The following is a 21,098-nucleotide window of genomic DNA, read 5'->3' on the forward strand; positions in this document are numbered from 1 at the left end:
GAGTTAAATGTATTGCTACATTTCATTTTGTGTGTACGTGTATTAGCTGAATAAAGCAAAGTGAAGCTTTCAGCTCTAACACAGTAGAGAAAATGATCTGTACATAACCCTAATGTAGCCAAACATGAGAAGGTTTGATGTCATTTCTGACCATGCTGTAGGGCTGATGTTTCAGAGTTATAAATAACAAGACAATGTTGTTAATGTTTTTTCAATTTTCTTATGTAAAGTAGTATTTATTGTTACACCAGGTTTGTATTGCTCTTAGCTTGACTGTTCTCTCCCTTGTACGTCGCTTTGGACAAAAGCGTCTGCTAAATGACTAAATGTAAATGTTAAAAACCCAAGAATTGAATCTGGGTTTCTTTGACATTTTCATATAAGTAGAATGAATCTTATTTTCTCTTAGTATTATCTGCTCACACAAATGTGTGAAAGGTCACAGGCATTTTTGAGTGTCAAAACACATTAGATTACGGCAAAAGTTCAGACCCCTTTTAAATGTCTGGTAAATGGTTTATTAGTTTAGTGCACCACCACTTCAGTATTCATATTACATTTCAAAATGATTAGGTGCTTCATTCGATTTAAAATACAGTACTACTTGGAATGAGATCTTCAGTCCTTACCTCTGGAAAACAGCCCTGCGGTAATGTAGACCTCAAGCATATGTACATTTTAATCCTTCACTGTTGCTTTGTCAGTTGAGGTTTGAGTGTGTCTCCATCTAGTGGACGGAGCACAAACTGCAGATGTCTTGAACTTTCACATCTCAGTATCATTACCTTCCTTTAAACAAGATGGAAACCGCTGTTCACCTCTAGTTTGTCCTGCACCATCTGCTTTTCACAGGAAGCAATTAGCTCCACCACTTCAAACTCCTACGTCCACCTACCTGGAACGTTTATGGCTGTTGAAGTAATTTGAGTCTCTTTTGTAGTCTCGTCAGCGGGTGTCTTTCTCCTGTGCCAAGGAACCCTGATCCCCTGGGAAGTTGTGCGCTAGCATAAAATCACCCTTATAGAAAGGCACACTATTTACACTCAGGAATATCCTGCAATACTGCAATGATGTAGTAGGCCTGCCAATGGTCAGTTTCCCAAAAGCACAACATCTCATGTTGTTGCTAAGCAGCAGATATGAAGCTCTACCTTCCACTGTCACCTGGTAGTAAAGGTAGAGTTGGCAGTTCTACATTTAGCATTTTACATCCAAAGCAACTTACACATTTTACATTGATGGCACACTGCACATCAGGAGCAATTAGGGGTTCAGTGTCTTGCTCAAGGACGCTTCAACAGGGAATCGAACTAGCAACCTTCTGATTACTAAACGACTAAACGACTTCTCTACCTCCTGTACCACTGTCGCCCCTAAGTTCTGATGAAAGGTTGTTGTTGTAACTGAACAACCAACCAAATTATACCCCTCCATTCCGTGCAACATGAGGCAGCATAAATAAACACATGGCACAAACATGTACACACGTACATGAACACACATACACACACTCACAATAGTTTTGTTGTCCTGTTTGTGATGGTCCAAACTGGAGCAACTCAGATTTCAGTCACCCGTGTGTGTGTGTGTGTGTGTTTATCACTGTGAGCAACACGTTTTTATTGTTTTATTGTCTTTGTTTTTTGTTTGTTTGTTCTGTTTCAACTGATTCATTCTGCCTATACACAGCACCTTGAGACAGCCACTTTATTGTGCCGTATAACACGTTTTTTTTTTACATTTTATGGAAAAGCTTATAAGACTTTTTATGAATTCTAAACTGACTGACTTTACTACCATCCCTCTCCTCCCGGCTTAGAGAGGGGGACCAAAGCCTGCAATCCTTCAAGACTGGCAATCTGTTCTTCCACCTGTGAAAGTCTTGTTGGTCAGGACCAGACGTGTTATACCTCTTTCAGCTCCGCCACAGGCATCCTGCAATTTCACACGCTCATGGGTAAAGTCCAAAAACACCTGGCGGCGAACGGTGACAGCGGAGCTGAAGGACATGAACCTAACTTGGGGCGAGGCACAGCATGCGGCACAAGACAGGTCCAGATGGAGGCAGATCGTCGAAGCCTTATGTCCCATTAGGGACGAAGAGGATTAAGATAAGATGGGTAAAGTCCCTCATTGTAGGATCCAGGGTCACAAGTCCGCCAAGGCACCTCGATGTATGTCCTTGAAACCATGTTCACCAGATTGGCAATGTTGGAGACTTGGAATGCCAAGATGTACAACTTTTTTAATAAGCATTTTGAGGAGTACTTGAGAGAGTGGATTGAGAAGCATGTCTAGCTTTGTGGTATCAGTGAAGGATGCCTTGATGATATTACCCTCCACTGAAAATAAATGCACTGTTATCTCCCCTGGCTCCATAATTCTTCCCAGTTCTTGAAGACCTATGGCCAGAATCTCCAACGTTGTTTCGAAATCTATCTCATTGACATTGCAGTTCTTCAGAACCGTCAACATTTTAGTAAGGTCATTATTAGACTTTTACACTCTTTCTAAAGTATTGTTGGTGGATTTCAGTGCTTGTCCCAACTGCTCAACTTTTTCTGCATATTTTCTGCTGCAAACTCTGCAGCCATCTTCTTACCCTTCTTGCCTGACTCTGCGACAGTATCTGAGATAGAGGTGGGGTCTTCATGACTTGTTTGACCTGAGATTCGAATGCCTGTGCCTGTTTGTAGAGTTCTGCAATGTGCTGAACGAGCTCCTGTTCTTGTGAGGCTTTATACATTCTCTTGTATGTACAACTCCGCCAGCCTTTTGCAGATTGTTACGCCCAGTGCTGCAGTTTGGGCCTCACATTCATTCAGTGAGATAATGTCGGTTTTGATCTCCTCCAACGTTTTCTTGGTCCGGTCACTTTTTGCTCCTTTTGGTCATACAATTATGATCACTTGATTGGCTTTCCACTCATGCACTTCTTCAGCCATTCAGTCCCTTTTTTGTGATTCTGCGTGATTTTGTACACAGATTTAGCTATAACGGGTATTTCCATTTCTTGTACTGTGCCTATGGAAGTTTTGCCCACGGCTCCTTACTGAGCCTAATTAGCACCAAATGGATTCATGGAGATTCTGTGAAACTATGTTGGGCATTACAGCCACTAAATTATTGAGATTTTCAGCAAGACCCTCAACTTAATTCATTGCAATCATTTATCATCCATTTGGCATGGACTTCACAGCATCTTTGAACCTCTTCCTGCTAACTCTAAATTTTCTGTAGATCTTTTGCCTGTTTTTTTCCACCTTTCATATTTCATGTATCTCAATAATTAGTTTGACCAGCTTGAGATCCTGATTATAAGCTTCTCTTGCAATCAGGCTGGCTTCAAAGGGCTCCTGAATCAATTTCCACATAAATCAACCAATCAACCAGTTAGCGTTACAGACATAACAGAAAACTAAGATTCTAAGAGTAGAAGCTATCTTCCGTACAGCAGAGCCGGGGTACCTCAGAGCAAAAGAGCAATAATAAAAGAAGAAGAGAAGAGAAGAGAAGAGAGGAGAGGAGAGGAGAAGAGAAGAGAAGAGAAGAGAAGAGAAGAGAAGAGAAGAGAAGAGAGCAAGAGAAGAGAAGAGAAGAGAAGAGAAGAGAAGAGAGCAAGAGAAGGGATAAAAGACCAGCTGCCGAACTGTCGACACGGCTATGCCTAAATATGTCATCATTATGGCCTGTTCCCTTACTCTACCAAACAGAATAACACACAACACAAAACAAAAAATGTCCCCAAAACAAGAGGAGAAAAACAAACCTAAATTTCCCTCTGGATTAATAAATCTATCTATCTATCTATCTATCTATCTATCTAAAGCCTGACCTCTGTTTACTCAGTGAGGACACTGACACCAGGGAGGACAGAAAGACACTATGCCTCTTCAGTTAAACTAAAGTTACCTGTCACCAATCAGCCATAACATACTGAAACCTCTTCATTCAGGGATCTTACAGACATTCACTAGGAATAATCATGTTAGTACGAAATATTGTATCAACTTAACACATCAGGAAATAGGCATATTAGGTAAATAGATCAGGAAATAGGCATATTAGTTAAATAGATCAGGATATAGGAATGTAAGTCACACAACAAACTACAAACTAACACGTGGAGTACCTCAGAATTCAGAAGAAGTCATACTAGCAGAGAACACGGTAACCAGGGCAGGGGTGCGTGCGGACATGAGAAAAAAAAATCTTCTTACTTCTGTTAAAAGATGGACAGCGCTTTCTGCTAAAAACAAATAGCTAAAATGAACAGACACCAATCCGGTACCATTAAGAGCAAGAATAACTAAGTGATGTGCAGGGTTACTGTGAGCATAAAACCCTCTTCAAGTTAAAGAATAAACAATGTTCAGCCATGCAGGTGAAGTGGATAGGGTGGACCGACGCCCACTGGAGACCAGACTGCTAGCAGCACCAGGATCAGTCACCACATGCTGAGCTCTGGACTCGGTCGCCCGGCGTACAAGACGATACCCGGCGGTCTGTGCACAAGGAAGGCAAACTAACAGCTGGCTGGCTGGGCCCACTGTGGCCAGATAGATAGAGAGGCCACTTAGCCTCACCAGGATGGTCCTTGATTCCTGCAAATGGCAAACCTACAACTAGACAATTAGACAAAAGACAAGTATTTGTTCACACAAGCTCATCTATTGTTGTATCTATTGTTAAGGTTGTTATACAAGTTACAAAGGAAAATCTCCAAATCATTTGGGAACCTTTTACATTTAGTGTGTATCTCAAACAGGGCAATATCTCACATGGACTTAAACTGTTTAAGTCCATGTGACTTACTTAAAATTGTTTCACAATGTTGAGAGTTAAGTGTGGGTGGGAACTAAAACATCTCTATGCTGGAGGACCGGATCTTGATAGGACAGGTCACCAGGTCATTGGCCCATGGTTGGGTTCAGTGTCACTTTTCAAAGCGTCCCAGTGTAGCCAAGAATGCTCACACTCATACGATACTAATGCTAATCTCTTCAGCTCCTTGGGCAAGTCAACATTTTGGGTGGAGGGTAAATATGAACCTGAAACATTATGTGTAACTCAACAAAAACAAGCAGTTGCAATATGTATCTGCTTTACATGAATATTGAAACATCCGTGTACAGCTACAGACACTGAAATAATGTTTCCAGTTTCTTTTAAAAGTGGTGTGGCAATAGCCATGTTATAACCAATTCACTTTACTGACCTTTAACTGAGAGTACACTACTTTTTTTAGCCCAGTGTCCTAATCAGTCACGTATATAACAGGGTTGTGTTACGGGAGGCAGACAGATTCCAGATTCCAAAATCAGATATAGATTTTCGATTTTTAGTTCCGCCTGAGTAAAATAATAATAATAATTGTCAGACTTTAATCGCACAAGCGACACACCACACACTGCAACACACGTGAATACATGGAGGCGACACAGGACACACACACACGCACACACAGGCCTGAGGTCGTTTGTGAATTTAGCTTCTGCATTTATCCCATCCCGGACTGTCCTTCCTCCAGGACCCCAGGAGCAGTGGGCAGCTTTTTTTTTTTTTTAAGCGCCCGGGGACCAGGTGAGATGATCCGTCTGTCTTGGTCAGGGACCGACGAAGAGTGTTCTGTTCTTTTGCATGTTTTTTTCTGTTGGGGTTTTTAGTGGAGGAAACCCCTTGTGAACACGGGGAGAACATGCAAACTCCACACAGAAAGGCCCGGGAGATAGCCCACCTGAGCACTGAAGGTCTGGGGAGGACCTGCCCCCCAGAGCCGACAGCGCCCCATGCGGGAATCGAACCCATGACCTTCTTGCTGTGAGGCTGCAGTGCAAGCAGTGCAAGCAACTGAGCCACCGTGCCAAAAGAGAGAGAGGACATAATTAACGACTTGGCGAACTGATTCCAACTAGCCACAACCTGGTTAGTGAGGTGAGATTTGAGAGTCTGGCTGTCTTCATGCATGCCTGGAGGCTGCATTTTGTATTTGAAGTGCATCATAGCTGTCTTTCAGCCCTGACTAGCGTGAGCTGTGCTCTATCAGTGCTCGGATCAGCTCACGTGTGAGGGGGTTCTCTCTGAAAAAATAAAGGTATTCTTGGGGTACTGCTCTTCAGTATTAAGTTTGAATAAAAAAAAAACAGAGGTTGGGTGCCCACCTGCAGTGCCACCTTAGGCCGAAGCACATTTATCAGATTCAGGAACGTGATTGGAGGAGAAGGATGGTTGTGCCCTCCGCAGAGCAGCAACAGTTTTCATTGGGCTACCACCATTGTCATCATGAACATCATACACATAATGATCGTTTCCTCTTCCATTACGAACTATATTGAGTCTGGGTCTTCATTTATCTCATCCTTACTACCATCATCATCACCATGGTTGCTTTTTCTGCATATTGACCACAGCTACCTGAACGGCACTAGCTGCATGCAATCAACACTTGCTTGGTCAGTTGTGGAGCTGGCTGCAGAACACTTGGTCCGACATGGCGGGCTGAGAAGAGAGGCAGACACAGACACAGACAGAATAGCAGACAGCTAACTGACTGACTACACAAATCAAAGGGGAAAAAGGCATGTGCCTGCACTTCAAAGTCAGAGCTGATGTTCCATCAAATGATGCACATACAGCACATACTGAGAGAGAGAGAGAGAGAGAGAGAGAGAGAGAGAGAGAGAGAGAGAGAGAGAGAGAGATTGGCTTCGGTAATGATGATGATTTTAAACTGATGCTCTGACCTGGACTTTTTTTTTACCCTTTTATTATTAGGGAAAAAACAGCGAGGCAAACAGAAATGCAGCATACATACACCAGCAACCAAATCCACTCAGGTGGGAAAATTAAACAAAAAAAGCATTGCATCAATTTTGGCCACACTTTTAGAGCTTACATAACCCATTTGTAGACAATGTGGACAATGTGTGGTATTAAAGTTTTAGGTTAAACTGGAGATTTTTTTTTTTTACTTTGAAAACATGTGATTTGCATTCGTTTTTTTCTTGAGTATTATAAAATGTTCTGTCCACAATTCTGGTGAAAGGTTGTTCATATTTCAGCTCAACAGTCAATCAAATACACCCCTCCCTTCCGTGTTCCTGAAGTTACGTTGTTGATAGTGCATGGCACCATAGACATAGTATACATGTATACTATGTCTATGCATGGCACGGTCCGAGCCACTTTGTTTGTTTCCCATTTATAGTATCAGAAGTGTGCACCACACACTGGATGGACAGCTAGAGGAACGTGAAGAGAATTTCGCTGAATTCAACGAAAAGTGTAATGGGTTGAAATCAAGGAAATTGCCTTCAATTACAGTAACTTAGCCTATCTACTTTAACAAGATAATTTCTAATAGACGAGCTCTGCTTTAAACTGAGGACTTTTATTGTAAAATACCCAAGAATCGGTGCCGGAAATCTCTCCGTGAAAGATGTTCGACTGGAAGTCTTCACAGAAGAAAATGCACTCAGCTCCATTTTTTCTTCTTGTAAATTTAACTTTTATATTGTTATTTATGCTAAACCCTTTCAGCGTCTCATGTGTGGTTACTTATGATTTTTTTTAAATCACGACTGTTTGTATTTAACTCAGGCCCATATAGTCTGTGTAATATTTGTTTGTTGTGGGTGATATTTGGGAAGTGCACATGTGGGCGTGTTTTGGAACATTTGTTCACACCAGGTTAACGCCAACTGAGAACTTGTGATCTGATCGTAACTCTGACGTGAGTATTGTAACTAAATAAATCATCTTCTCAGAGTATGGGTTAACGTTAAATAACTTAGGTAGAGCAATTGATCATTTCTATAAGTTGCATTAGAAATTGGCACTTTGAAAATATTTTTTTTTACAGAGGAAGCGTGTTTGTTTTATCACAGTATGCAAGAGAAAGTTCAGAGAATTGAATGACAACCCAATGACTGTTAGCTAGACACTTCTATGACATTTTAAACAGATGTTAAGTTTTGACCATCATCGTTGCATGAATGAATGAATGCAGCCTTTCATTAGGACTTCGGCCCGTAACCACAGCGACATGTGGCTCATTAAGTAATCAATTTTTCTTTGTACGCATTGAGTTAGTGGTGCCGTATTGGAGTCAGGAGTCCATTGACAAAGAATCCGCACTCGTTGGAGGGAGGATGAGCTGCCCCAAAACCGAACCGCACGTACTGAAGGAGGAGGTAGGAGGCCTTGGCTAATTGCAATTCACCCGCGGTGTACGATGCGGATGACTGACTTTTTAATGGTGATTGTGCTGAATTTGAGTCATCCATAGAATGCGACCATAATTTAGATGAACTCCGTCTGACGCAATAGCCAAATGCTCCCTAGTAAGGGTGTTTCCCGTGAGAGAGCAAGGCCAGTTTTGATCGATACTGCGATCAGCGCTTGTAGCACAGTGGATCTGACTGCAATAGATTTCACAATATGTGTGTGTATGCTGCAATCATTATACCATGCCTTCCCAAGGTACTAGCAGTTGGAAAATGGGTGAAGCTTGAGCGAACTACATATGTGGATCCTGCTGGAAAAACCAGGTAAGCATTTGTGAAAAGAGCAATAAGATGTCTACATGGAACTATGTGTTTATCAGATTGCAGAATCATGGGTGTTGTTGCTTGCTTAATCTGGAATGATTTCTGTCTTTCTTTCTCTGTCTGTTTGTATTTTCTTTCTAGAACATGGGAGACTGCAAAGAGAACAACCAGACCTACCAACACAGATGCAGATGGTGTGTTTCTTGTGTCTGTAGATGTTTAATTCTTCTTCTCAATGTTTACTGGTGTATTGATTGTTGATTCATTTAGTTCAATGATCAGATCATTCTGTTTTGGGTGCACCTAGGTGTTGGAATCATTGCCATTCTGAAAAGAACCCTCCACCGAGACTGCATTGTTATGGTGAAACAGTTCCGTCCACCAATGGGATGTCATACACTTGAGTTTCCTGCAGGTAAACCACCTTTTCCATAGACTAATTATGTATTTGATGTAATGTATGATTCCATTGGATGCTTGTGGCATTTCCCAATAGTTTTCCTATATTTAATTACAGTTTTACATATTTACCACAGTTTTAGGATAGGCTGGTATTGCGAGAGATTTGTGACTTGCTGTGTTTGTGTTTTAGGTCTCATAGATAATGATGAAAGTGCAGAGACTGCTGCCTTGAGGGAACTGAAGGAGGAGACTGGTTACAAGGGGGAAGTAGTGGGAGTCACTCCTGGTAAGGCAGAAAGCTGTCTCTCTATCGTTTACAGTTAGCATCCCATGTATTGGCAGATGCATATTAACAGTATTTTTACGTATACTGTTAACAGCCTCTGTAGCCTCTGTGAGTACACAGTGAACATCTGTCCTCTTCTGTAGCGATTTAAGCAATCTTTGGTTCTTTGTAGATCTTAGCTACAGTGTTGTACAGTTCTGTTTTAAATTGGCTTGAGGTATCTGTTGTCAATTCTCCATTAAACATAAAAAGCTTGGGAATGTAACTGGTTAAAATGCCAGGTTGAATGTGAGATTGATGACTGATGGTCTCTTATTGGACCTTTGATCTTTGATTGGATCTTTTTTTTATCCTATTTTCAGTCACGTGCTTGGACCCTGGCCTTTCTAATTGCACCACTCAGATCGTCATGGTGAACATCAATGGAGATGATGTGGAAAACGTCAACCCCACCCAACAATTAGGTAAGACTAGTTTCTCACACTCTCTCTCTCTCTCGTGTCGTTTTATTTGGGTCTACACGTATGAATATTTGGGTGATGTAAATGCAGTGTGGTTAAGGTCATGTATAAGACTAACTGTAACACATGTTGTTTCTTTGTTTCTCTTTCAGGTGAAGGGGGTAAGTATTTTATTCACTTAAGTTATTTCATGAGTTGTAATCATGTTAAAAAAAAACACTATCTTAACTGGATGACATATTTTGTGCAGAGTTCGTTGAAGTTATCCTTCTACCTCTTGATGAATTTCAAAAGAAAATTGATGGTGAGCTCAGTTTTATGTTATTACAGTATGAAGCGAAAATCATTTTATCGTTTATGATTGATGATACCAAAAATATTCAATATTTCTGTCTTTTCTATACGCAGAGGTTGTGCAGAAGGGAAACATTGTAGTGGACTCAAAGGTTTACATTTATGCCATGGGAATGTCTCAAGCCTTCTTCAAACCCAACGAGTTGCCTGTGCTCAAACAGTAAAGCCTGTGATCTACCTATTTCCCTGGCCTGCTCCACACATCTGCCATTCCTGTACAGTCCTGCTTTGGATCCTGCCAGGCAAGAGATTGCTGAAAAGACGACAAGGAAAAAAATGTACTTGTTTGTTTGTGAAATTATGTTGAACTACTTGGAGTGCAACTGGTAAAACTCTAATGAATTTAAGCTCCACCCCTTAGTGGTCTCCATGGCTATCTTAAACATTCCTAACACACTAACTAAAAGTAGCACTGTCAATTAGTTTATAACATGATGTAATTACATTAGACACTGTAGTTGCCTCTGTGTGCCTTACTGAATGTCGAGCTGGCGCGGTGTAGAGATGGTTGTTTTGATAAATGCATAGTGCGGGAACATTATTGCCTTCAGTGTGGGCTGAATGGACTACAGATTTTTCCAGAGGAATTTTCGCTGCTCTGCAGCAGAGACAACAGAATGGCGATGGTGCCATTATAATAGTAGTCTTAACAATGACTTTTAATTCGACTAATAAAAATGTAACTGAGGTATTTGGGAGTTTGTGTTTTCTTAATATTTATCTCATACAGAAAAGTGATTACAAAATAGTTACATCTTGTCCTGTGTATAACTGAAATTGATAAATAAAAGATCAGGTAGTCACATTTCTGTATTTTACTCACAGGCTTATTGGCCTATTTTATGATTTAACATTTTGTCTTTTGTATTTAAAAAAATATAAGGAAATATGAAGTTATTGCATCTGTTGCATCGTAAGAGAGAGGTCTATGACTGCAGATCTCTTCTGAAATTTTGATTCCAGAGATTCGGCTTCCGAATTTTTGCAATTTCCTTTGGTATGTGTAGTTCATATTATTGTGAACAAATCTGTCCGATCATTGGATTCGCCTTCTAAAAGCAGACAAATAGGTGTGTTTCTGTGTTCATAAATTGTATTACTAGTTCCTTGCTCCATGCCACGGCGGTTTCCTTCCCTTCCTTGAAGGTCCTCCGTTCATTCATTCTCCTGCACGACTCTTTTGTTCAATGAGGCTAGACTAGAGTCAGCCAATCACATTAGGTTTCTCAGACTCATGGTGAACTGTGTTCGTTTTCCGCCTATGTCTAAGTTGTTAGCATCTGGCAGCACTGGCTGCTAAGATAAGCAACAAAACCTTAGTGCCTAAACTATTCAGATACCCAAAAGTAGCCGAAATAAATAGGGGAGACACCTACCTCTAACCCGTAAATTAGTTCAAACTATTTCGCCGTAAGTATTCCTTTACAACCGTAAATAGCAAACTGTCTCTCGAAAATGCTACGCTAATATGCTAATATATGAGGCTAGCCACCCTTGAAATCGAAATGCATGCATGTCATATTGCACTCTCTTCCTTAAACAACCTCTGTCCTCGCAGGTTTACTAGAAAGGTAGACCACGAAGTTACTCTAAATAACACCGTATGAAAAGTTGTTTACATTGTGATAGTACGATGTGTGAAATAAAATTGAAGCCGGCTGGCCAGCGAGCTTTTTGGCTAGTAAGCTAACGTTACCATGTTAGCAGCCTTTGGAGCTATACAGTTAGGTCGGATGCAGCATTGTAAGCAATGGTATTGTTTGGTTATGACAGTACTTAAGAGGAGCAATCGTAGATGTGGCTTTATGACTTACTATGTGTGCATTTTGATTTATCGTGTTGCCAGCTGGTTAGCCAAGCTGTCAGAATCCATCTAAAGTTCCTAGGTATACAACCTTGGTATAGAGATACCACATCTGTCAGACATACAACTTTTCACCTACTGGAATGGCTGGTCACACGTTATGATCTGTTCAAGTTCTTAGAAGTAACTGGTATTCCCTACTTGAAGGGCACTTGTCTATGTTTAAAATGTTAGATCCTGACTGTCAATGTTTCTGATGTTTCTTTACCAACTTTTCTGTTGTCCAGTGTAAGTAAAGCCAGAGGGGCTGACGATGTCCGACAGTGCGGGCTTGCAGTTTGTCAGCCCGTATGCCTTTGAGGCCATGCAGAAGGTGGACGTGGCTCGGCTGGCTGCTCTAAGCGACCCAGAGCTGAGGCTGCTTCTCCCCTGCCTGGTGCGAATGGCCCTCTGCGCCCCTGCAGACCAAAGCAAAGCCTGGGCCCAGGATAAGAAACTGATTCTCAGACTGCTTTCTGGTGTGGAGGCAGTGAACTCCATTGTGGCTCTGCTTTCAGTAGACTTCCATGCTCTGGAGCAGGACGCCAGGAAGGAACAGCAGCTCAGGTAACACATAGATCGCGGAGTTACACACTTGCCCTTAACCTACGTTGCCTCCCAACTTCAGAAACGTTTTTAGAAGTCTGTGATATTGACATTTGATGTTGATATTTTCTATGGTCACCTAAGCACCAAGGTCTTTGTAGACATAAAAGGTTATCTTCACACACAGTACAGGTTGTGAAGGAGAGGAGATATCTGACCAGAGCTGCGTCTGGATCAGTTCTTTCAACTAGATTTGTCAAGTTTGAATAGTTAATGCTACTGTAGCCGTTCCTTTATATTTATTTTTCCCAGCTGATGAGTATTTTGAAATTGGAGTCATACCGAATTAAGAAGATACACAGTAATCCTTACATGCACTGTCTGGAAAACAAACCTGCCACCTTCTTTATGTTAAATGGTATCACCGGCTCCTTCTCTCAGACACAAAGCTGGTGGCTCTAATGGGGAGAGTATGCTGGTGTCTCAGCTGCAGCGCGGCCTAACGCTGGACTTCGAGCACAGCGACCCCCTGCACAGGCTGAGGCTCGCCCTCAGTGAGCTGCTGGCCATCATGAACAAGGTAGAGAAAAGTACACACGAACTAGTGTTCAATGTGATGTAAACTTACTACTAATAATAATGTATAACAATCTTAAACAGATATGTTTACAGACCAGTGCCATTGTCCTGTCTTACATATGTGTGTCTGTTCTGCATGTTCTTGTACAAGTCAGAGCATAAGAAAGGGAAGACTGTTGGAACAATGTTGGAGTTAGAAATAGATGTACAATACAAAGGTTTGTATTTCCTCTCATCCCTGTGAGTCACGTTTTGCAGGTTACTGATTCCAATGGGGAGTTTTTTCTGAAGTCTTCAGAGCTGTTTGAGAGCTCAGTGTACCTGGATGAACTCGCAGACGTCCTCTGTATCCTTCAAGCAGGTACACTTTTTCTTTTTCTATTTCTTATGTAAAATATTATTTATTGTTACACTAAGTCTCTATTGCTCGTAGCTTGACTGTTCTCTCCCTTGTACGTCGCTTTGGACAAAAGCGTCTGCTAAATGTAAATGTACACTCCTCACTTACATGTATTGATTCAGGCCTTGATTTCTTAAAGCTTTTTTTATAATAATAAGAAGAAGAACTGCAAAAGGCTAGAATTTTCTCGCCCTTTTATTTAGTTGACTTGTATAGTAGACATTCGGTATGTTTTCTTTGGTTGTTCATGGATAAATGTCTTGTTTGTGTGTGTGTGCTTTCCAGAGCTCCCGTCCTTGTTGCCCATTGTTGATGTGGCTGAAGCGCTGCTTCACGTTCGTAATGGAGACTGGTTTCTATGCTTGCTTGTTGCCAATGTCCCTGACAGCTTTAATGAAGGTACATTTAGCCCCTTAATGAAGGTACATTCAGCCCTTTAATGAAGGTACATTCAGCCCTTTAATGAAGGTACAGTTAGACCTTTAATGAAGGTACATTTAGACCTTTAATGAAGGTACATTTAGACCTTTAATGAAGGTTTCTGATTTAGCCCTTTTAGCCTTTCCCCACGCAACTCACCTTTAAAAATGTCAAATAAAAATGGTATCATTAGTCTTTTTTAATAGGTCAAATGACTTATGTTGACACATGACACATAATATATTCTCCTCTCATGGGGAAAAAAGGACAGCAAATACTCCCCTTGAAAGATCCACTCTTGCTGCTCTGTTTTGTTTAAGAGAGTAACTGTGTCTGTGTTTCTATCTTTGTGTGTAACTGCAGTGTGCAGAGGTCTGATTAAGAGTGGCGAGCGGCAGGATGAGGAGAGTGTCGGTGGTCGCCGGCGGACCGAGGCTCTCCGGCAGCTCTGTCAGATGCACCCCACTCAGGCCCTCAACATCCGCGCCATGGTGGTGAGCACCCAGAACCAGACCACACCAACCAGACACACACCGCTCAGGTGGACACCACTAGGGTGAACCGACCCCCTGCATGCCAAACACTTGCCCTCGTCAGCTTACCACAAACAATGCCCAATAATAGCACTGACAGTAATGCCTAGTCACAGCAGATCGAGAAACGTGGTGGTGAATTTCGCTAACCACACAATTGCATCATCAGGTAACTACAAACAACTCTGGTCATGCATAGTCACAGAACATAGAGAACGTGGTGTAGAATTTCCCTAAATCCTGCCAAGCAATCAAATGTTGCGTTTCAGTGCATCGCTGTCTCTACCACACATTATAATACGGGTAGATGAAATCAAGCATTCTGATTGGTTGAAAGGAGGTCACGGGGTGTACTGTATTGAGCCATAATGTACTGTACAGCTGTTTACATTTACCTGAGCGTTCCATATCAGTGCGCACTCAAAATATACTACCTTAGTTAGAAAAAAAAATGGCTGACCGTTCATATTAAACCATAAAAATGGCAAATACCTTTTAACACCTACCTGTAACTACAAATGTTGAGGACGGCCTATAAGAAGAATACTCTCGGTAGTCTAGAAAAAGAAAGAACCGAGTCATTTTTAACTTCTGAGTTGCTTGTGATAATGTTGTTCTCCCAAGTCTAAGCACACATGCTTTTAGTCTAGAATGAAAACGAAAAAATGACTCCGTACCCTCCGACTTTGAGTGACCTGATAATGATATGGTATGATTTGATGATGTAGTTTAGATGTTTGTAAACACATGCTGCGCTCACAGGTGGAGGAGTGTCATCTGCCTGGCCTGGGCGTGGCGCTGACGCTGGACTATAAGCCGGACTCGGGCGACGAGGCGGTCAGTCTTCTGGTGTCGTTCGTCAGCGGACTCCTGCTGGGCACCAACAGCAAAGTGCGCACCTGGTTCAGCATGTTCATCCGCAATGGCCAGCAGGTAACGGCATGCAGATGTGTATGTTTGCACGCACACACACACACACACACACATACACACTCACACACACACAGGAAAGCACACACACACACACACACACACAAACACACACGCACAATGAGGCAGATAAGATACAGATTCTTAATAAACAGTGTTGAGTGACGCAAAAATACGCATTCCCATGTCTCATTCTCTCTTCCCCTTACTTTTTCTCTTTCCCTCCCTCCCTCCCTCCCTCCTTTTTTCTTTCCTACTGCCCTTCTCCACCTCACCTCTCACTCATCTCTCTCTCTCTCTCTCTCTCTCTCTCTCTCCTCTCTCCATGAATGTCCATCATTTTCTCCTCCTCTTTCCCTCCCTCCCTGCTTGTCTCCTCGCTCATGCTGCTCTTCTCTTCCTCCTCACCTCTCTCATCCCCCTCTCTCTCTCTCTCTCTCTCTCTCTCCTTTCTCCATGAATGTCCATCATTTTCTCCTCCTCTTTCCCTCCCTCCCTCCCTGCTTGTCTCCTCTCTCATGCTGCTCTTCTCTTCCTCCTCACCTCTCACTCCTCTCTCTCTCTCTCTCTCTCTCTCTCTCTCTCGCTCTCCTCTCTCCATGAATGTCCATCATTTTCTCCTCCTCTTTCCTCCTTCCTCGTCCCCCCAGAGGAAGCGCGAGAGCAGCTCGGTGCTGTGGCAGATGCGCAGGCAGCTGCTCCTGGAGCTGGTGGCCATCCTGCCGCGCTCCCGCAGCACCCACGTGCCCAACGACAGCGAGGGCGACTCCGCCCGGGGCCGGGGTGGGGGCGGCGCCAGGGGGTACTCGGGCCTGAGGGAAGAGCACGTGGTCAAGGCCAGCGCCCTGCTGCGCCTCTACTGCGCCCTCATGGGCATCGCTGGGCTCAGGTGAGATGCCAGCAGACACCCGGCTCTTTTGTTCCATCAGCTACGGTCATGAACTGTGGTGTTTAGTGTTAAAAGGACGTATACAGTTCATTTTACAGAGACAAAACATGCTACATTTGCAAACACTCTGAATGTGAAATATAAACTTGATCATGAAAACATTTCTACTGGTATTACTGTTTCTTACACAGCGTTTAAATGTTTTGATCTGTGTGTGTGTCTGTGTCTGTGTGTGTGTGTGTGTTTGTGTCCCCTCCCTACCCCCCCCAGGCCTACAGATGAGGAGGCAGAGCAGCTCCTCCAGCTGATGACGAGTCGTCCTCCCGCCACCCCCGCTGGCGTGCGCTTCGTCTCTCTGGCCTTCTGCAAGTTACTGGCCTTCCCCACTCTAGTCAGGTACGGACACTCAACGGACACAAATAAACACCCCTCTCACACACACACTTCATACCACCCCCTCCTCTCTTCTCTGCATTTGTTCCTTCTTTCTGTGGTCTGTGCTCCTGACTTAACTCATCATTGGATCTTTTGATCAGTTGAACAACCCTGGTTTAGGTGATCAGTAGCATTATTATACCACTGACTTCAAATCAGGTGTGCTTGCAGCAGGGAAAAGTGGATTGTATCAGCAGGTTCCCTTGGAGGAGGATTGAGAACCACTGTGCTATCCAATTTGCACTGAAGAGTCTAGCGCCCTCTTGTGGCCATGCGTGGTACTGAGTTACATGTCTTTATGGCTACTTGTGTCGTTCTGCAGCACCCCGGAGCAGGAACAGCTGATGGTGATGTGGCTCAGCTGGATGATCAAAGAGGAGGAGTACTTTGAAAGGTAAGACAGGCTGAAGTTTGACACTTGTATTCATATTTATCTATTATTTATAATATTATCTATTATTTTTTGATAGAATACTAATATAGATAGAACCATAATAATGTTGTGAAGTTGAATCAAGACCTCTGCAATCTTTTGTAATGGCACATTTTTCAGGTGTCTTAGAAGTTGAACTATTTTTGTCTCTTATCTCTCTCTCTCTCTCTCTCTCTCTCTCTCTTCACTGCTGTCCCTCAACTCTCCTCCTCAGTGCTGCTGGAGTGTCTGCCTCCTTTGGAGAGATGCTGTTGCTGGTCGCCATGTATTTCCACAGCAACCAGTTGAGTGCCATCATTGAGCTGGTGTGTTCTACACTGGGAATGAAGGTGAGGGATCACTGACGGAGGACAGACTCTCTCCCACATCGCTGCCACAAGCACTTCAAGGCCAACTAGACACTGTGAACCTTACCTTTTATAAATAGTGAAAGCTTGTGTGCATTCAATATCAATTCAGCGTCAATGCAAGGCATGTAGTTTAGCTAAAATAATATAATTTAAGCCGAAATGTAAGGTTGTGGATGAATTGAATTCCACCATGAAATAATACTTTTTGAGTGATAAGCTGATCTCTCCCTGTAGATTGCCATTAAGCCAAGCTCTCTGAGCAAGATGAAGACCATTTTCACCCAGGAGATCTTCACTGAACAGGTAGAGGATTGCATACTGTTTGTAATAGCTACGCTAGTTCATGTACCATTTTGGCTATATACTATGACATGTAATAGCCTACCAATGTTGTAATCTGTAGATCATGATATTGGCGTTATGTGCTTTAGTTGAATTTTGCGTTGAAAGGACCTTCATCCGTAGTTGGATATAAGTTGTGCTGTAAGGCGCTTTGGTCATTTGTCTCGTAGGTGGTCACTGCCCATGCAGTGCGGGTGCCCGTCACCAACAACCTGAGTGCCAACATCACAGGCTTCCTGCCTGTCCACTGCATCTACCAGCTGCTGAGGAGCCGGGCCTTCACCAAACACAAGGTCTCCATCAAGGTAAGTCACCTGTCCGTCAATATAGTCGTCACCAATCAGCTACTGGCATTTTGGCCCTATGGGTTAGAGCTGGGCCAGTTGGATGGATCTCGATTGTAAGCTTTTTATGTAATAATTTGATTACACCTCAGAGTTTTGTATAGTATTGTTTCATTGCAGTTATAATATGCAAGTGGTGTGTGTCTGTGTGTGTGTGTGTTTGTCTGTGTGTGTTTGTCTGTGTGTGTTTGTCTGTGTGTGTGTGTCTGTGTGTGTGTGTGTGTCTGTGTGTGTCTGTGTGTGTGTGTGTGTGTGTGTTGTCATTCAGGACTGGATCTTCAGACAGCTGTGTGAGAGCTCCACCCCTCTGCACACTCAGCTCCTCCCACTCATTGACGTCTACATCAACTCCATTCTCACGCCCGCCTCCAAGGCCAACCCCGAGGCCACCAACCAGCCAATCACAGAACAGGAGATCCTCAACGTCTTCCAGGGAGTAACTGGGGTAGGTCTGGTCGTGCTGACTGGAAACACAATGACACAAACTACTTGCAGCTACTTGCAGCTACCATTGTAGTCCTTAGGCGGGAATCACCCTGAAAACAATGTAGCAAAAAGGAACACTCTGTATCAACAAAGAGAATTGTTATGATCTGAGTTCTATCTTTTTGTTAAGCGATGTGAAGTACTAATTTCTGAACAACGAAAAATAAATGTCCCGCCCCTATTAAGAATCTTGCTGCTTTGATTGGTCGGAATGCCTGAAATGTTTCTAGGATACATTAAACTGACACTGATGAGCATTGCGTTATGCTCTGGAAGTTCAACTCGAATCGACACTCTGCTCCTACATCACTAGCGTAATGCTAGCAGTGTCAATCGCTAACCATAGCAAACAGTAGAAACAGTCACTGCTTCTACCGCTGGTCAGTGAGATCACCACCTTACACTATATAATCTAATTATCCTCAGGGATGTACTTAAGCCTGTTATCTGGTGTTATGTGCCTGATATATCCATATCTACATGAAGATCAAGTTGGCTACCAGTTAGCTAACATACTCGCATAACTTGCTTTGGTTTTTGAGAAAACCTATTAATAAATAAAGTGACTAGGGGTGGTGAGTTTGCTTGCTACTCAAATATGACCCATCGATATGGAAGTCATTTTTCTTTCTGTGTAATATTTGTTGTCTTTCACATTTATACATGAACAGAACCCTGCTGTGTTGAGTATTTGGGTTGGGGTGTTGTAATACTGTGGGCCACTAACATTACATGTGCTAACATTACATGTGCTAACATTATCGCATTTGTATAATTCTGACAGCTGCTGTATCACCTCAACGTCATTCTATTGGTTATTTTGCAGAAAATGTATCTCTTCATCTACGCTTTCTGCGAGTATGTGATATGACTCTCTCTCTCTCTCTCGCTCTTTCTCTCTCTCTCTCTCTCCTTCTTTCTCTCTCTCTCTCTCTCTCTCTCTCTTTCTCAATCTCTCTATCTCTCACTCACTCACACTCTCTCTCTCTATTTCTTTCTCTCTCTCTCTCTCCCTCTCTCTCTCTCTCTCTCTCTCTCTCTCCTTCTTTCTCTCTCTCTCTCTTTCTCAATCTCTCTATCTCTCACTCACTCACACTCTCTCTCTCTCTCCCTCTCTCTCTCTCTCTCTCTCTCTCTCTCTGGCAGGGGGAGGGTGGGCGCGGTCGCTCGCGCTTCAGCATCACGGCTCAGCTCCTCATCCTCTACTACATCCTGTCCTACGAAGAGGCTCTGCTGGCCAACACCAAGGCACTGGGTGAGTGGAGCGTGTGTGTGTGTGTGTGTGTGTGTGTGTGTGTGTGTGTGTGTGTGTGTGTCTGTGTGTGTCTGCTGGCCAACACCAAGGCACTGGGTGAGTGGAGCGTGTGTGTGTGTGTGTGTCTGTGTGTGTCTGCTGACCAACACCAAGGCACTGGGTGAGTGGAGCGTGTGTGTGTGTGTGTGTGTGTCTGCTGGCCAACACCAAGGCACTGGGTGAGTGGAGCGTGTGTGTGTGTGTGTGTGTGTGTGTGTGTGTGTGTGTGTGTGTGTGTGTCTGCTGGCCAACACCAAGGCACTGGGTGAGTGGAGCGCGTCAGCGAGCGTGTGTGTGTGGGGGGGGGGGGGGGGGGGGGGGGGCCGGTGTGTGTGTGTGTGTGTGCGTGTGGGGGGGCTTGGAATAGCGTAAAGACTGAGGGAAGAGGAAGGGGGCTGGAGGATCGGTGGAGGGATGTTCTGGGTGGCACGGCACTGGCATCAAAATCATTTTTATCAGGAATTTATACCAGGCAGGGTTGTGTGCAGATGTTGTCAGGCCTTTTTGGGTCTCCTCACAGTTCCTTGCCCTTGGATTGAGTGTTTCAGGGATGCGTCGAACACGTAAAGTAGTATTCCACCATATCATTTTCCTCTGTGTTCCGTCTCTCACTCTCTCTTTTTCTTTCTCTCTCTTTCTCTCTCTCTCTCTCTCTCTCTCTCTCTCTCTCTCTCTCTCTGCATCCCTATCTCTCTCTCTCTCTCTCTCTCTCTCTCTCTCTCTCTCTCTCTCTCTGCATCCCTCTCTCTCTGCTTTCAGCCCAGATGCAGAAGAAGCCCAGGTCCTACTCTGCAGCCTTGATGGACCAGATTCCCATTAAATACCTCATTGGCCAGGCACAGGGGCTGCAGAAAGAGCTTGGGGGTAAGAAGTTGAATTTCTTATGTTTTCATAGTTTGACTGTGGCCATTACTAATGCAACTCAAGTTATTTTGTACGGAGTTAATGTGTTGATATAGAATGCAAAAGGTCTTGGATCTTGTTCCTTTTAAGCTAATCCCTGACTAGCCACTAATGGATGTATTTGTCTTACTCCATACCTGTCCATCTCTCTCTCTCTCTCTCTCTCTCTCCCTTCCTCTCTGTGCCTCTCTCCCTTCCTCTCTGTGCCCCTCTCTCTCTCTCTCTCTCTCTTTCTCTCTGTGGCTCTCTTTTCTTTCTTTCCCTCTCTCCATCCCTCTCTCAGGTTTGCACTCGGCTCTGTTGCGTCTGCTGGCCACTA

At 43.4% G+C, this 21,098-nt stretch overlaps 2 protein-coding genes across 3 annotated transcripts in view; both read left to right on the forward strand.

The window, feature by feature from the left end:
• The first annotated feature begins 7,513 nt into the window (after nucleotides 1–7,513).
• On the forward strand, nucleotides 7,514–10,743 carry nudt5 (nudix (nucleoside diphosphate linked moiety X)-type motif 5). 2 transcript variants are annotated; one of them, XM_031582664.2, is made up of 10 exons: nucleotides 7,514–7,732; nucleotides 8,088–8,192; nucleotides 8,482–8,549; nucleotides 8,691–8,743; nucleotides 8,857–8,964; nucleotides 9,142–9,237; nucleotides 9,600–9,701; nucleotides 9,851–9,859; nucleotides 9,949–10,002; nucleotides 10,107–10,743. In XM_031582664.2, the coding sequence occupies exons 2-10, from the start codon at nucleotides 8,151–8,153 to the stop codon at nucleotides 10,214–10,216; spliced, it is 642 nt and encodes a 213-aa protein (XP_031438524.1). In that variant the 5' UTR covers nucleotides 7,514–7,732; nucleotides 8,088–8,150; the 3' UTR covers nucleotides 10,217–10,743. The 2 variants fall into 2 exon arrangements, with proteins under 2 accessions (XP_031438524.1, XP_012683495.1); XM_012828041.3 differs by having other exon boundaries at nucleotides 8,092–8,192.
• A 98-nt stretch (nucleotides 10,744–10,841) lies between these two features.
• Nucleotides 10,842–21,098, forward strand: part of ints2 (integrator complex subunit 2) — a 17,849-nt gene continuing 7,592 nt past the window's right edge. The window contains exons 1-17 of the mRNA XM_012828043.3: nucleotides 10,842–11,462; nucleotides 12,144–12,462; nucleotides 12,883–13,021; nucleotides 13,279–13,381; nucleotides 13,706–13,819; nucleotides 14,204–14,334; nucleotides 15,136–15,306; nucleotides 15,954–16,192; nucleotides 16,463–16,588; nucleotides 16,950–17,021; nucleotides 17,275–17,389; nucleotides 17,645–17,713; nucleotides 17,923–18,057; nucleotides 18,365–18,541; nucleotides 19,729–19,837; nucleotides 20,636–20,740; nucleotides 21,063–21,098. The exon at nucleotides 21,063–21,098 is cut by the window's right edge and continues 129 nt beyond it. Of these exons, the coding sequence (XP_012683497.2) occupies nucleotides 12,170–12,462; nucleotides 12,883–13,021; nucleotides 13,279–13,381; nucleotides 13,706–13,819; nucleotides 14,204–14,334; nucleotides 15,136–15,306; nucleotides 15,954–16,192; nucleotides 16,463–16,588; nucleotides 16,950–17,021; nucleotides 17,275–17,389; nucleotides 17,645–17,713; nucleotides 17,923–18,057; nucleotides 18,365–18,541; nucleotides 19,729–19,837; nucleotides 20,636–20,740; nucleotides 21,063–21,098 (2,134 nt within the window). The 5' untranslated portion in view covers nucleotides 10,842–11,462; nucleotides 12,144–12,169. The remainder of the gene's footprint in view (nucleotides 11,463–12,143; nucleotides 12,463–12,882; nucleotides 13,022–13,278; nucleotides 13,382–13,705; nucleotides 13,820–14,203; nucleotides 14,335–15,135; nucleotides 15,307–15,953; nucleotides 16,193–16,462; nucleotides 16,589–16,949; nucleotides 17,022–17,274; nucleotides 17,390–17,644; nucleotides 17,714–17,922; nucleotides 18,058–18,364; nucleotides 18,542–19,728; nucleotides 19,838–20,635; nucleotides 20,741–21,062) is intronic.

Source organism: Clupea harengus, chromosome 16, assembly GCF_900700415.2.
Source record: "Clupea harengus chromosome 16, Ch_v2.0.2, whole genome shotgun sequence".
Lineage (NCBI taxonomy): Eukaryota > Metazoa > Chordata > Actinopteri > Clupeiformes > Clupeidae > Clupea > Clupea harengus.

What these genes read in the sequence shown, in the direction of transcription:
- nudt5 (XM_031582664.2), top strand. Translation starts at nt 8,151, where the DNA reads ATGAGCTGCCCCAAAACCGAACCGCACGTACTGAAGGAGGAG. An exon ending in CGCACGTACTGAAGGAGGAG is followed by an intron (nt 8,193 to 8,481) that starts GTAGGAGGCCTT and finishes TGCCTTCCCAAG; the next exon opens with GTACTAGCAGTTGGAAAATG. An exon ending in TACACTTGAGTTTCCTGCAG is followed by an intron (nt 8,965 to 9,141) that starts GTAAACCACCTT and finishes TTTGTGTTTTAG; the next exon opens with GTCTCATAGATAATGATGAA.